This window comes from Asterias amurensis, chromosome 17, assembly GCF_032118995.1.
Source record: "Asterias amurensis chromosome 17, ASM3211899v1".
Lineage (NCBI taxonomy): Eukaryota > Metazoa > Echinodermata > Asteroidea > Forcipulatida > Asteriidae > Asterias > Asterias amurensis.
The window spans coordinates 5,544,217-5,560,612 of NC_092664.1; the positions used below are offsets into that span (position 1 = coordinate 5,544,217).

The 16,396-nt window shown below is 37.3% G+C and overlaps 2 protein-coding genes across 3 annotated transcripts in view; both read left to right on the plus strand.

Annotated features, from left to right (window-relative positions):
* Nucleotides 1-10,367, plus strand: part of LOC139949707 (regulating synaptic membrane exocytosis protein 2-like) — a 98,767-nt gene extending 88,400 nt beyond the window's left edge. For both annotated transcript variants that reach the window (XM_071948198.1, XM_071948199.1), the window contains 2 exons: nucleotides 352-491; nucleotides 700-10,367. In XM_071948198.1, the coding sequence (XP_071804299.1) occupies nucleotides 352-491; nucleotides 700-906 (347 nt within the window). In that variant the 3' untranslated portion in view covers nucleotides 907-10,367. The remainder of the gene's footprint in view (nucleotides 1-351; nucleotides 492-699) is intronic.
* Nucleotides 10,368-11,907: 1,540 nt separating this feature from the next.
* Nucleotides 11,908-15,246, plus strand: LOC139949712 (uncharacterized). Its single transcript, XM_071948208.1, has 2 exons — nucleotides 11,908-12,008; nucleotides 12,487-15,246. The coding sequence occupies exon 2, from the start codon at nucleotides 12,751-12,753 to the stop codon at nucleotides 14,311-14,313; it is 1,563 nt and encodes a 520-aa protein (XP_071804309.1). The 5' UTR covers nucleotides 11,908-12,008; nucleotides 12,487-12,750; the 3' UTR covers nucleotides 14,314-15,246.
* Nucleotides 15,247-16,396: the final 1,150 nt, after the last annotated feature.

Genomic DNA, 16,396 nt, shown 5'->3' on the forward strand with positions numbered 1-16,396 from the left:
TTAAGAAAAAAACCAACATTTTTGAGAATCATTTCACTTTAAAGTACTGTCGTTGGGAAAAAAGATATCAGTTTTTAGTCCCAAAATTTGAATTTGTAAAAAGATGCGGTCAGAAATGTTTCTCAGATTGTGTGTTCCAAGTAGGAATTATTTGTGAATTCTTGCTCTTTGATCTAGTATAGTGCTGTGGATACTGTTTCTAAAAGCACTTTGGAATCTATAACTCCATTGGTTACCAAAAGGTTGAAATGCCATCATTAAACCTCGTCTAATTTAGACAATAGTTTCTCCCACCCCTGGGCTGATTGTGAGAGTTTCATCTTGATGTATTTCCTTTTTTGTCGCTCCTAGCTCCTTACGTCAAGGTGTACCTTATGGATGGAAAACGTTGCGTAGGTAAAAAGAAAACCAAGATTGCGAGACGGACTCTAGACCCACTCTATCAACAGGTGCTACAGTTTGAAGAAGACTATCACAACAAAATACTACAGGTATGCGACCTCTTTAGATTGACCTCTAAAACTTATCTCAGAGAGTGAAGGTTTCATTATTCAAACGTAGTTCCCACATACCTTGCAGAAATATACTGAATGTTGAAATACTGAATGTTGAATCGCCTTGAGCGTCACTGAGTGACAGATATGAGCGCTCTATAAGAAGCCACTATTATTATTATTCTTATATTTATTTTGATTACAGATCACTGTATGGGCAGACTTTGGTAGAATGGAGCGAAAGGTCTTCATGGGTGTGGCTCAAATCATGCTTGACGACCTGGATCTGTCTCATCCGAGTATTGGTTATTATAAACTCTTCAATACGTCATCCCTAGCTGAACTACACGGCCATCGAGCATCTATCTCATCATTAGAAGGATCCATGACATCACTGGCTAGTGCTAAGTAACCTAGTTTTATAACTAGTTAACTAAATCACCATTTAGTTCTCTAAACCACCGGTGTTGAATAGCCAAGTTTATTTAAGGGTCCATGACATCCGTGGCTAGTGCTGAGTAACTTGGTTTTATAACTAGTATAACTAAACCACCAGCGTTGAATATGGTTCATGGAGAATCATGACATCCCTAAATAGTGCTTTTAGTAACCTGGTTTTGTAACTAAACCATCAACTAGTTTTCTAAACCACTGGTGTTGAATAACCAAGTTCATTTTGAGATCCATGAAATCCCTGGCTTATGCTTAGTAACTTGGTTTTATAACTATGTACCTAACTAAACCACCAGCAATGAATAAGGTTCAAAGAGGATCCATGACATCACTGGCTAGTGCTAAGTAACCTGGTTTATAAACATGGTCATTCTAGTTAACCAACTAGTGATTTATTCACTGTTTGCTCTGGTTAATTTATATTATCATCCTGGTTATTCCCAGTGGTAAGTTAACTAGTTGCGCTGGGTAACTAAACCTCTCTGAGCATGTAAAAGAGTTTCTGCTTAACAGAGTTCATAACCTGGTTTACTTTATTTAAAAAAAAAAAAATACCAGAGCCTGTGAAAAACTACCTGGTGACTTCTGGAATTGAACCGTTATGGTCACAGATTACCAATATAACTGACAAACCTGGTTAAAAAGTTACCCTTTGGCACATCACCCATGCATTGCTCATGACAAAAATGGGTGGTTCATCTTGCCCAGTTAAACCTTGTTAAATAACTCATGGAAGATGGAACAATCCTTGATTTGCTGAATTCACCGATTATCCTGGTTAAGAAAGTCTGTGTTCACATCATGTCATCACTAACAACCCTCGCTAGTGTCGCTGGTTTACCATGACGAGGTTATTTTTTACATGCAATGACTTAACGTGCACTGCACAATAACACACAGGCCGTTGGACTCCCAAATTGGCACAACCAAGATTTATGCAGGTGATGACATCGGGGCTCAATTTGAAGGCTCTGCTTACCATTGAATTTGGCTCGATCATAACTCCTGGAAGTGTGACTGTGAAATATCCAACTATATTTGATATTTTGATTAGTCCTTTGGTTGATCCGTTCTTTGTTACACAGAGAACACAATAAAAAGATAGAACAACTGGTCCCCTTATTCTACCTTGATCATATGACATGTCTAACTGTAGGGTTAGGGTGACCATTGAAAAACATGATTTATTTAAAATGAAAATCCTTGCATTTTGAATTAAGCACCCCACAAGTGCCCTACAGGTATTGCAAAGTTTTCAACAAGGGTGCGCGCGGAGTAGTCATTTTCTGATAGCCAGTGTTATTCAGTGCTTCTCTTCCAGGGGTTAGTGACTAGAGGTATCGATCTGGTGCTGTCCATGGTAGCAAGGTTGTGCAGTTTGTCACTGAACCATGTCTTTGGTGTTAATCTGCTGAGCTTCAACACTGTGTATTGACCCCTTGCACGTATGTCACACGCGGCGACTGTGCAACGCTCACCATTTTGTTGGTCAATAGGTTTACGTGTAAATGCTGCGTCGCCTAAAATAAGCACTTCACTGAATAACGCACAGTGACATTGCCCGCCAGTATGGCACATCAGGTGAATTTGGTCAATAAGGGTTCTAGTCAGAGACAACTTAACACACAAGAATCATGTCTCAACATGAAGTTTGAACGCTGATATCTCACAATATGTAAATATTAAGTAGCACTCATCATACATATTCATTTATGCATGGTATTCAAATTTTCTAGTTGTCCAATCACAGTCAGGCATGTAATCGAAAAACAAATGAAAAAGTGAGTTAGTGGAAGAAAAAAACGAGATCTTTTAAATAATGTACCATTTCTTTGTAAAATAGTAAAGGAAAAAACACACTGCAATACATCTATGACTCTATGACCTTACTTTGCCTTTTGTCATAATAAAAAAAAAGTATATATAAATCGTTCAAATATTAGTAAAAATGTCAAGTATGCGTTGAATTTACCCACCAAACGTGAGAGATAGTTGGTATACATGTATGCGAGAACAGATGAATGATTTCATGATAGAATTTATGTACAGAAATAACCGTTTTTTCATGTCTTTCAACTTATTTGTGCAAAGGGTTTGTGGAAAGGATACTGTGTGATCTTTGCTCTAGTTGGCTATCAGCACTCCGCTCCACTTCTCCACTTTTTTCCAGTATTCTTTGTAAATTTTAAAAATATGAATATTTATTCAAATTTATTCAAATTTATCACTACCCCTGAGTGACAGGAGATGTGCATGAACACTCATGTTGCATGTTGCACTAAGCTGTTTTGAATTGCTTAGCGTTTATTGTTTCAGCAAAGTAAACAAAAAATGGTTATATTTTGGGTAATCAATTTGAAAACCACTTCGGAATTGAAGATCCCAAAAAAATTCTGAGTTAAAGTTTTGAAATATTCGAAGGGGGACAGTTCTGATTTGAGATTTTCTCAATTTCTTCAATTTCTTGAAGTGTTTTACCAAATACCTCTTTGATCACATTTCTACATAACTAGACAAAACTTTATGCCAAATTTAAAAATAAAACATACATACGATCTTGACCAGATTAATGCATACAATTTTGGTTTTATTTTCTACTATAATGTCATTAGTATTTACCGGTTTCACATATTTATTCTAAGTATTTGAATTCTAATCTTTTTAAAATCTCTTTTACCAGTATTTAGTAAGGAAATACTTATCTACATTCGTAATATTGTATACCTATCTAATACCCGGGCCCAATTTCTTAAAGCTTTTAAGCAGAAAATACTGCTTAGCAATTTGCTAAGTAAAACATGACCGGGCACCAATCGCAACAATGTAAACTTTGTGGAATTTTGGCTGAGGACCTGTACCTGCTAAGCAAAATTTTTTTCTGTGCTTAGCAAGTTTTTGTGTTCACAGGCTTTATAAGATTAGGCCCAGAGATTTTACCTTGTTCATACCCAACTAAATTGACGCACAATTTAAAGACACTGGACACCTTTGGTAATTGTCAAAGACCAGTCTTCGCACTTTGTGTATCTCAACAACAAACCTGTAAAAATTTGGACTCGGTTGGTTGTCAAAGTTGTGAGAGAATAATGAAGAAAAAACACCCTTGTCGCACAAGTCGTGTGCTTTCAGATGCCTAGAATTCAAGACTTCAGCTGAGGGCTCGGTCAAATTCAATTCACATATTATTTTAGTTAGAAATTACTTCTGCCTCAAAAACTACATTACTTCAGAGGGAGCCGTTTCTCACAATGTTTCATACTATAAACACATCTCTCCATTGCTTGTTACCAAGTAATTTATGCTGACCATTATTTTGAGTAATTACCAATGGTGTCCAGTGCCTTAAAGGCCCAGGTTGTTATGTTAAGTTTCATTTGCTGTGTTTGCTGATAGTTAAGTTAAGATGATTTAAGGAATCGTGTATCATACATCTTAGTGAGCTGGGCTCCTACATGCAAGTTTACAGTTTGAACTTCTGTTTTTTGTAATGGAATGATTGTGGAGTGATTTACTATTGAGCTGTGCTCAAAGAATCATAAGGGCTGAAACTAAGTCATGATGAAAAACAAATCCAGTTATATGAAGGATTATTTACCACCCGAAATGACTTTACCTCCGCCACCTCTGTGAGACCCTGTCCTGTGTAACCTATTCTTCATTTGACTCATACATTTTAAAAATTAATATTTACAACAATACTGGTGTCTTCTTATGCAGCGCTTGAACTTAACACTCAGTGATGCTCATGGCGTTCCAACATTATTACCCCTGGGGTCAATCTAACAAAAATAATCCTAACTAGGAGCCTATGCCTCTTTAGGAGTTATTAAAAACCTAAGGCTAGTTCGAAGTTAGGACGAGTAACTTGTTCCTAACTCGACATAAGACTAGTCTTAACCCTTTGTGAAATCCAATGCTTGTCACTGGACGAACACCCACAGGGTCATGAATCCCTGGGTCGAAAAGAAATTGTAGTTAAATGTTTTGCTCAAGGACACAGGTGTTATAACTTGGATTCGAACTAACACCATGATAACTCAACCAGTAAAACATAGCTTGGCTCGGCCACAACACGCTAATCATACATTTTCAAAATTATTAGTGCAACAAAAATATCAACCTGAAGAGTGACTTTTGTGATTATGAGTACAAACGTGTACTTCTTGAGTATGAGTGAAAATAATGATATGCTGTTCCTGTAGTATCTCCTATGCAATTCAAAAAGGCACACCCATCAGGAAATCGTTAAAGATATCAGGATTTACTTTCCTAAATAAGAGAAATGATATTCATTTTGGTTTTACCCTCATACACATATGTGTGTTAGCACTGTATTCTCAGTACTTTCCCAAGTTCTGTGAAAAAAAAATCACATGAAAATTACTTCGGCTGGATTTCGAACCCACCACCTTTGCATTTCTAGAGCAGTGTCATACCAACTAGACCAACAAGGTTACCCGGTAGCCAGAGGCAGTTTCAATCATATCTATTCATCATTACATTTGGTATGAGTTGCATAATTCACATGTACCCCAAGCAAGCCTATCCTTACCTTGACCAAACTATACATAAATCACATCAGTGCACATAGCTTTGTGTTGCAGTCACTTTGTGGACATTCCTTTGTTCTATACACATAAGGAAAATTATATTCTGTTTTACTACAGAACACTGTGTGGACCTGTCTAAGTCCATGAAGTGTCCCTACATACAGTGGACCCCTGTTGTTCTCGGGCCCACACTTTGTATGTACTGTTATAACACTCCAACAAACAGACTATTCAAAAATAAAGCAAACAAAATCTGCATGAGTGTTCAAGTGTTCAACCCTTTCTGAGCCACAATGGTATAACAGAAGAATCACTTCAAAAGTTTAGACACATATCAACCTTTTCACCCATCTTTTCCACCTGATATTTCCCCATCCTGAAGTCCCCCCCCCCCCCCCGACTGGCTACTCCCCCACTGGCTAACCCACTGGCCAACCCACTGGCCAACCCACTGGCCAACCTCTCCCCACTTACCCCCTAGTTAATAAAGTTTTGGACTGAAAATTACCAACCTTTTAATTAAGTCACATTTTTGGATCATACTTAATCACAGCAGCTGCAGTTAATTATTTTGTCTTAGTTAGAAAGGGTTTGTCTTTTTTCCCTGGCTGTACTTTTTTCCACAGTTTGCGTCTGGAGTAAACGTGCAACTTAAAAAATGTGTTCAGATATTGTACATTTTACATATTTCTTGGCAATACATACTTTAATATTGTAAAATGAGGTGTATTTTGTAGTTCGAGTTGTTCTGATGTTTTTGTGGAACTAACTTTGGAAATTTGTTGGTGTATTTTTTAAAGAGGACAAATCTATAATTAGGTGCAGAAGGGTTGACACGATTGCAGCCTTACAATATTGGGTTTAAGTACATCTTTTCACATCGGGCCCGAATTTATTGCGCTCCTAAAAGCACAAAAAGTAGCTAAGCAAAACTGAATTATGCTCACCAAAATTTGGTTACCAGTTAAAATGCTTTTTCTGATTTACAATCAGTAAGTGGTATCCTGCTAATTTTTCGCTAAGCAGAAAATTGTTAAGCATTATTTACTGCTTTAGCAACTCTAATGGGCCCTAGCTAGAGTTGTTGTATTTTCACCAATCAGTGATCAATGTTGGTAACTCGTTAAATTTGACTTCAACTTTGAATATAAGATTTATTAATGCTGTTTTAAGTCAACTCCAATTCTCCTAATTATAGATTTGGTCACAATAACTTTTTACTGTAACAATCCTTTAAGTTATTTTTTGAAGCAAAAAGTTCCCTTCATTTAACTCAATTTCTTTTTAGACGTTTAAATACCGTCTTTGTAATGTTATATATTCACCCTGAAAACTCAGTGGAGTCTTCCAAACTTCCAAGCGAAATTGAATTGTTTCATTCAGTATAAGCTTTAGGAAGATTCCATTGAGTTCTAAAGGGTGGCAGTATTGTGTATCAAGTATTTATTTAAACGTAATGATTATAAAGAGGTGCCCGAAGTGTTATGTAACGACGAAGGGTCTCCATGTTGCCTAAAAAATGATTCCACAATGTAGCTCTAGAAAATAATAGGATATATCAATTAAATATCAATAATAATATTCAGTAGATGTAGAACAGCAGATTGTAGTGTAGTAGAATAATAATAAAATAATCACTTTTTACCATTAGTATATTTTAACATTTTATATATAAACATATTGATGTGTGTAAATTATACATAAATGCTATTGTTTCTGGATATAACGCCATTAGACAAGATATTACTGTTGTATCGTAGTCATTCATGAATAATGTAGCAACCTCATGAATGTGAAATTATCTTATGAATATGTAATTAACTTCTGAATATTTATGACATGGCCTATATGTGCGGTGTTCTTGTGTAATCTTTCACTATTAACAGTTTTAAATATTAACTACTGTACAGTTTTAAATGACAGTGTATAATGTAAGAATATCCTTTCAGAGTTTTTAATTTCATTTGAATGGCAATGAATATGCAATGAATGGTGAATGGTTATGTAGCAATAGAACAATATGCTATTGTATGAGCTTGCCCTTTTTAATGTGTAAAATTTCTAATGCTTCTTCCTCCTTAACAGTTAAGTATAGTCTCCGACACCAGCCGCTCACTCTGTGTTTTATAAATGCTTTACACAGATTTAACTTCTAATTGCACTATAAGAATGCCTAATTTGTTTTTATTACTTTTCTTACTGTTGTGTGATATTGCAGCATTTATAAAATGGTTGCTTGGTTGTTAAAGGTGTTACTTTGATGCACCTATGCTACTTGTAGACCCAAGGAGTATGTATGACAAGCCTAGTTCACTTTGACAATTTTTCTGTCAGATTCAATTTTAACTTTGCATGGCTCTCCATACATTGGAATAACATGTGCCTATTGCAACTCGCCAGAATAAGGATTCAGTTGTGGATTGATTGTCGTTGTCTTTCAAACACACATGTGGTAACTGTCTGTTTCAGTAAAACATCTAAATTTACGCCTGAAATGAGAGAATAACAAGACTTTGCAAACATTTGCACGATGTTACATCTCCTAATAGAGACTTTTGAATGCTAAGGTTGGAAGGAATCGGCTAAAGTTTATGTCAATTCTGAGAGCAGTTGATGTACCTCGAGGTACTACCTTGCTACTCTGCTGCCACCTAGTGTCCATGTATGGTCCCCGCTTTAGAAGTGTTCCAACTATAGTTGGACAGCCCAATTATAGCTGGGATCCAATGATCTGTCATCACTTGCAGGGAAATTTAACACTATCACTTTGGCGATCCAAGCTTCATTTGGGCTGTCTAAAATTATTACACCAGAATTAACTTTTGGTATGAACTTATGAAAGTTCAACAATTCAAATTTAGAAATCCTCAAAGAAAATATTCCAGTTGCAGCTTTTTGATGAATTTTGCACTTCCATGGATATATTTTGTATGTTTTGTTAAAAAGTAGACTTCAAGTCTGTTATCAAAGTTACGTACTTGATTCGTTTTTTAGAAGACTCTTGCAACACTTGCTTCAAGACCTTCACTTGTTTTTGATTGTAAATCATAGAAATAATCATTTGGTGAAGTGTGAACTACATCAATTGACTAACAAGAGCGTCGTCTATGAATCCAAAGTGATTGTTGTGTCGCTCAATCTCCCTAATTAGCAGTTTGTTAATTAGTGCTACCTATCCATAATGATAATGTAAGTTCACACTGTATGCATTGTTAACTTTATCAGGTACACTATTATAAGCAATCCATTTACCATATACATGTATTTGACTTCTAACTAACGGGACCAAACTAAACAAATATTTAAGTGAAAGAAGGAAAAAGATGATGTGAATTTTCCCAGTTTTGTGTTAGCGTTAGGATAATAATAGGTACACTGCTGGATTGTCTGTACTTTTACTAATACTTAGTTTACTAACTTTATCCCCCAGTTAGTCTGGTTATCCTGGTGTAGTTAACAGTTGTTTAAACCAAGTTAACACAGATTTATCACAAGCATATGTGTTTATAACTGTTCAAAGACTGCTGGTTTGTCTGTACTTTGTACAATGTTCAGCTGTATCTTTAATCTTGTATAAACCTTCAACTTTTGATCTTTAACTTAATTAAATTAAACAGTTTTAACAATCCAAGTTAAACAAACCAAGTAAATTTTTTGGTTTAGTTGTGTTTACTTTTAGATGATGATTTGGGGGTTATACATAACTAGCCTGGCTATGCAAGTTAGTAAGGATAGTTGAGTGTTTAAGTTAACTTGTCCACTTTTAAGAGTTTTACCTGATTATGTGTAATATATTTCACAATACATATTCAGTTAGGAATGTATGTATGAAAAATGCAATATCCCTTGGAATAGTACCTTGTTTAAAGTCATTACAGTCTGTGGTTATGTTCAAAGTACCCGTCTACAGCATCTATCGCATTCCAGTAAATATCAACCAACATTGGAAATATTCACAAGCTTTCCCCAAAGGACTTTATTTATTTTAGAAGGCCCTAAATAGAAAAAGTGCAATGTTCAAATTGTAGTAAGCTACATTGTATACCACATTCATATCTAGGAATGAAAAGATGTTTATGCATTGAGTACCTTTTTTAGATTTGTTTCCATATTTTAAACCATAATCAAAACAAAGTGTATGACTTTGTCAAAATGATTTAATGTTACAATAATAAAAAATATCCTCAAAATATGTTTAAATGTCCAACAAAGTATATAAATCAATACTTTTAGATGGGAGTGAAAGGGTTGATTTAAAATAAAAACTTAATAGATAGATTTGGTTCATTTCAATATCTTCAACCATTTTGTAATTTGTATTTAAAAAAATTCAATTTCAAAGTACCAACTAATATATCCATTAAATTCTCATTTTAATTCTGCATTTTGTTTCACTTTTTGTAATGTATTTGAATGGGCATATTTTAAAAGAAAATAAAATACATTAAATTTGTGAGTTGTAATCAAAATGTATTCCATGTAAACATTCTACACTATATCCAGAGTTATCAAGTTTAGTCATATTTTGTCTGTACCTATTAAACAACGGAGTATAACAATAGTAGTATTTTCCATTTTACACAAGGGGTGTTTCTGTGAGAGTAACCAATGAAGTGTTGTTGAAAAATTTGAAACATAATAGTCCCGTTATTTCTTATTTATCTATTGCTCAGTGCCCATGAATTGAATGGAATGGTCTATAATTGGACTAGACCATTCTGTTTGGGATTTGTAAACATGTATTCAACAAGGGAGGTATCAAACTAATTTAACGTAAACAAGTTATGTTCTCTTTTGTTTATTTGCCATGTGAGCTACGTACCTACTTCTTAATTAAATAAAATCATTATCATAATTATTACAAATGAAACTTAGTTTGGTTTGAGTTTTCTTGTGTGTCTCAAAAGATTTATATTGGGTTTTAAAATATTGTCTTCGCTTTTATCATTACCACTTACCCTCTCCCAATCCGTCGGACTTTGGGCCAAAAAGGGTATCTCGGCTCGCTTTCGGTCACCAACACCTGCGTGGGTATGGCAGCACCCACGATCCGGATGCTCAGATCCGAATTCCCGTTTTCGGAGTTTAGCGGGCGCCGTGAAAGACCTACCTTATCTCCGCCCCCAGAGGACTTTTTGCCTCTCTGAACGCCACCCGAATTTCAGAACCTCGGAGAACTCCCTTCTAGTTGTCTGCATATACTGGGCCAAATTTTCGCCAAAGTCCGAGAACTTTCGCAATTTCTCGTCCGGCCCGCCGGTGAATAAAAAATTCCGCGAGGAGTACCTTCTGCCGAAAAATTGTCAAAGTCCAAATTTTGTTTTCCAATTTTTTCCCCTCCTGTCCGAGGCCTACATGGGTGCGTCGTCACGAACCGATGGCGAGGGCAAAAGCTCGTCTCTTCCCGGCGGGACCTACGCCCCAAATCGGTAGTTTTTACGCAACCTTCGGGCACATGCGCCGCCGCGGCGGCATCACCCGGGGAGCCCTTGATCGCAGGGGGGGGGGGGGGGGGGGGGGATCACTACGTCCTCTTTCATATTGTGCGATCACAAAAGTTTCCCGAATCGGACAAGGCCGTCGGGCTGGGAGAGGCAGATCGCGGACACCCAACCATCGCCAAGAGCCCGAGGTAAGAGGATATCCCACAAATCCACTCGATGTCGGGTTGGAAGACGTTTAGGACGGCCGTACAGGCCGCAAGCAAACGTCGGGGGACAGGGGCTAGGTGGTTATACGAAAAATCATTAAGTACAAAAATTGTTTGTACTTAGAAATTAGACGTAAGATGTTATTGATTGGGGGCGCCCACTTACCCCTCCCCATCCGCCGGACTATGGACCAAAAAAGGTTCTGTCGGTTCGGTCACCAACACACTCGTGAGTGGCAGCACCCACGAGCCGGCTTGCTCTCAATTCCACCCGTTCCCGGAGTTTAGAGGGCGCTCCCGCGGAAAGCCTACCGTTTCTCTTGAGGACTTTTGCCTCGTTTGCTCTTCTTTTGCCCTTGTGAACATGAATGGAATATCTCTTATTAGCCTATATACAGTTTTGCTCTTATTATATGGTTTTGCCCATTTGGTCATAATAATTAAGCCCCTCATATACGGCGTTGGATTTACAAACGATATCCCCCCCCCCTCTCCTCGTGTTAAAAAAACCCCAGATTGACACGCCCATACGAGTACCCATCTTAGTTCGCTTCAGTACGAGTTGACTACTTTACGTTGGACGAGTTGACATTATTACCCGCGTGTTTACAATGCTTGCAGTTGATAACAACTGGACACTCGGTACTGGACACTCGGTACTGGATCAACCTCGTACTCAATTATTTATTATGCGGTTCGTGCTGCCAACACGTAAAATTCAATGAGGGAATGAACACAATTGTAGAACAAAAAAGTGCAAGGTGATGAGATGTATAAGATCTCTTTCTTCGCAAATCCACAATCGTGAGCTTGGATAGGATCGTCTCAACCTTCCCTTTCTTCTCTTCTTGCCAGAAACAGGTAAGCTGTAAGACTCTTTCTGACAAATAACAATGAAATGTATGTATTTTTATTTAACACTTAGCCGCAAAAATAGTTATAGTTGCAATAGGTTTGACTTGAGAGATCGGTCGATCATTTCATTTCTCTTTCTTCACCATGTTCACAATCACTACCACTGGTCTGTTGTTGGACTAGTACAGTAGTAGTAGTAGTAGACTAGTTATTTTTTACTACTACAGTATAGATGTTAACACTTTTTTTAGATTCGACTTGACTTGTGTCAAGCTCGGACATACCATACCATGGACCATGGAGGTAGAATGCATACAAACAAACTCTTTCAACACAGGGTCCGTTAAATTAAAGCTGTTTAGTTAGATATTATTTTACATAGAAAAGAAGAGTAGCGTCCAAAAGAGCTCTGTTTTTCACAGTTTTATTGTCTGCTCAGCATCTTAACAGTTTTATTCTTTTTGTTTGTTATTTTCCCCAACAGAAAGTTACCTACATGTAAGCTCTTCATTTTTGATAGTTTGGCTCTGACAGAAGATTATCCGATAAAAACACCAGGACATTCTTCTCTACTTCTGGTAGGAGTTGTAAACATTACCTCTACTTAAAAATTCAGCATATTTATAAACAATCAATCAGCAACCATCGAACTGCGTAGATTTCTTTCGCTATAAGTTGCGCAAGTGAAGGCATTTGTTTTGAATACAGACTGAGGTTTGGGGTGTCGCCTACAAAAAGTTGAAAGGCGATGGGTGATAGTGCAGAGAACATAGATGCAGAATTGACAACAAAACAACCTTCCATTCTTGAAGCAGCCCTCACCAGTAAGATTCCATATCTTTGTAGCATCTCAGACGTTAGTTACCTCGACCCTTCAGAACTTCCAGCCCCTCCGAAAAAGAAATATGTATGTGGCGTTTGTAACTATACCTGCAAGCAGCGAGGACATCTTGAACGACACCAAAGAGTTCACACCAAAGAGAAACCATTTTCTTGTGACCTCTGTGAAAAGACCTGCTCCACAAAAGCCAATTTGAAACAGCACAAGACAACCCACTCGCATGAAAGACTGTTTGTTTGTGGCGATTGTGGTACAGATTTCTCCTGCAGTGCTGGTCTATCTCAGCACAAACGCCGTGTCCATTCGGGTAACAAACCCTTTGTTTGCGACTTTTGTGGTAAAGCTTTCCCGTTCAGCAGTGGACTTGCAAAACACAGACGAAGCCATACTAAAGAGAAACCCTATGCATGTGATATTTGTGGTAGTTCTTTCTCACAGAGTGGGGGTCTTCAAAAGCATCAAATAGTCCATACCAAAATCAAACCATATGTTTGTGGATTGTGTGGTAAAGGCTTTCCATTTAGAAGCAAACTTGCCGAGCATCAACGGATTCACAACCCAGAGGATGCATTGGCGTGTGACCTTTGCGGGAAAACTTTTATTTACGGCAGCAGACTGTCCGAACATAAGAGATCCCATACTCTAGAGAAACCCTATGTTTGTGATATCTGTGGTAAAGCCTTCCCCCAGAGTCATCGTCTAGCAATTCATAAAGAAATCCACTCACAAGACGGACCACTGTTCTGCGATGTTTGCGGTAAATCATTCGCACACAGGAGCCGTCTCGTTGAGCATACACGAATTCACACCGAGGGGAAATCATTTGTTTGTAATCTATGCGGGAAAGCTTTCCCATGGAGCAGTGATCTCATAAAACATAATAGAACACATACTAAAGAAAAACCTTTTATTTGCGATATCTGTGGTAAAGGGTTCAGTGTACGAGGAAGTTTGACAACTCACTATAGAATCCACACACAGGAGAAACCTTTTGTTTGCAATTGTGGAAAGGCTTTCGCTTGGATTAGTGGTCTAACGAGTCATCAGAAAATCCATTCCAAAGACTCGTCTTGTAGTAGTTATCGTAATGACAATGAAAATAGTGAAAATCAAATCAACAAAGAACCAACATGTGTAAAGGTTTGTGACAATGAAAATAGTGAACATCAATTCAACGAAGAACCATTTACATGTGTAAATGTTTGTGACAATGAAAATGGTGAACATCAAATCAACGAAGAACCAATTACATGTTTAAATGTTTGTAACAATGAAAATAGTGAACATCAAATCAACGAAGAACCAATTACATGTTTAAATGTTTGTGACAATGAAAGTAGTGAACATCAAATCAATGAAGAACCAATTACATGTGTTAATGTTTGTTACAGTGAAAATGGTGAACATCAAATCGAGGAAGAACCAAATACATATGTAAACGTTTGTGAGGAAAATTCCTCAGATAGATAAAAAAGAAAACAGGATATCTCGCCAGTTCAAGTAAACAAAACAGAATGATGAATTCTCTCAATTTATCCAACAATGTATTTTTTGTAGGATCCCCACTGCTGTACTGTCTGAATCCTTCTAAATCGACTGTTATTGTATACTGTAAAATTTTGTAGGATATCGCCTCAATGATCCTCCAAAATCAAACGATACGAGTTTATAATGGATCCCTACCGCCTCATTCCCCCAACTCATTCGTTTGAAGGGCTTGAAATGTTAGAAATTCAATGTTTCTATGCAACCACAAGTAATCAAATTCTACAGTTTTATGCCTTGAACTTACATGTAGTTTTTGAAGATGAACATCAACTTTTTACTGCGTAAGTCCACTTGCGCAACGTTTATGGCTCAACTTAACGCAATAAAAGTTGCACAAGGGGACTTACGCAGTTGCGTAAAGCTTTGTGAAATCGGCTGCAGGGCTGTATTGGAACTTTACAAAGAACGCCACAGCTAAAGCACAGGGCACCATGACAAAATGCTTTGTGTGCTGCAGGTCAATTCAAAGGCTATGGTCAACCTTTGTTACCAAGAGCACTGGTATAATGAGGTTCTACTTGTTTCTTAAGTCCCAAATCTAATTTCTGCTTAAATTTTTATTTGTTTACTGTCCTCTTAAAAGAGGTAATTGGGCCTATCTCACCAATCATGTTATAAAAGACTTGACTGTAATGAGAGAAGATGTACCTGTAATGTGTCGCCAAATTGCAGAGGTGTATTATGCCACGTTACGTTGACATGCCTCCAATTATGTTCAAATTCTCAATTCTGAACCCAAGATAATGTATGACATTACCAGTTGTCAAATATTTCCATATGCAACCTTTTGTATAATAATTAGATGCTCATATGATATTTGTTGTGAATAAACAAGTAATAAGTTTTGCATGAGAATTTGTCGGATTGTCTCTTTTTGTGCTATTGTTGCAACTAAATCTAAGAAAATTTAACTGGCTGTTGCAAACTGCTTATCAATCAAAAAGACCTACATGTATGTATGGTATAAATGCGAAATTAGATAACAGCCTGACGTTTCGACCATAGCAGAGTCTTTCTCAAAGGCTAAAAAAGGCCTTCAAAAAAGACTGCTAGGGTCGCAATGTCAGGCCGCCAAATATTTATTGGAACTAATTATCTAAAGTAAAGTCAAACAATAAAGGGGGGGGGGGGACTGTCATCATGATCAGCAATTCTGTATTGTGGCAGGGGCAAGGGCACCAAGACATTTTATCCTTGATAAATTGCACCCTATGAGGAAATTGTAAATTTTTACTGGACCATTTCAAGGGCACCAAGACAATAAGCCATCCCATGGGGCATGGAGGCAATGGCGTTTGTTGCTTTCTTGATGTGTCAGGCCTAAACTTGAACCCAGTTACTGTATGTGTGCGCTCTGGCTGTCACATAAAATAGGGCAACTGAATGAGAGGTGACAATTCCATGTACAGTCACAGGCCTGCTGTGATCATGGCAAAAGTCCCCCCTTTAAAGGCCCCTTTAAAGGACTGGTCCTATCTCTCAGCATTGCCTAGGAATAGTCCTAAGTTAGGACTACCTTTGTGAAATCCACCCCTGGACACGGTTGGTAATTGTGAAAGACCAGAATTGCATAATATTCTGTGAAAATTTGGACTGTGAGAAAAGCCACCCTTGTTGCATTTAGTTTGTGTTTTCAGATGGCTGAGAAAGGCTTCATATCATACTCAAATATTTTTAGGGAGTACCTCTTATTCTAAAAACTGTTCATTGCTCCAGAGGGAGCCCTTTCTCCAGTTTTTTATACTATTAATAGCTCTCCCTTTGATTACTTAGCAAGTTTTATGCATAAACATGTGGAGCTCCCAAATGTGTGAAGTGCTTTGATCTCAGTTCGGTGAAGTTCAACAAACTCATTAATAATTAAGTAATAATAATGTAATAAAAAAATCGCCATTTTCTTTTTTGTTTTATCGGTATTTTTGAAAGGGTTTTGAAATACCTGGAATCATTTATGATAGTAATAAATGTAGTTCTCTGAAAAGCAACTTGTTTCTCAACTGACTTT

Excerpts from the sequence above, each read along its gene's own strand:
- LOC139949712 (XM_071948208.1), top strand. The coding sequence starts at position 12,751 with ATGGGTGATAGTGCAGAGAACATAGATGCAGAATTGACAACAAAACAA.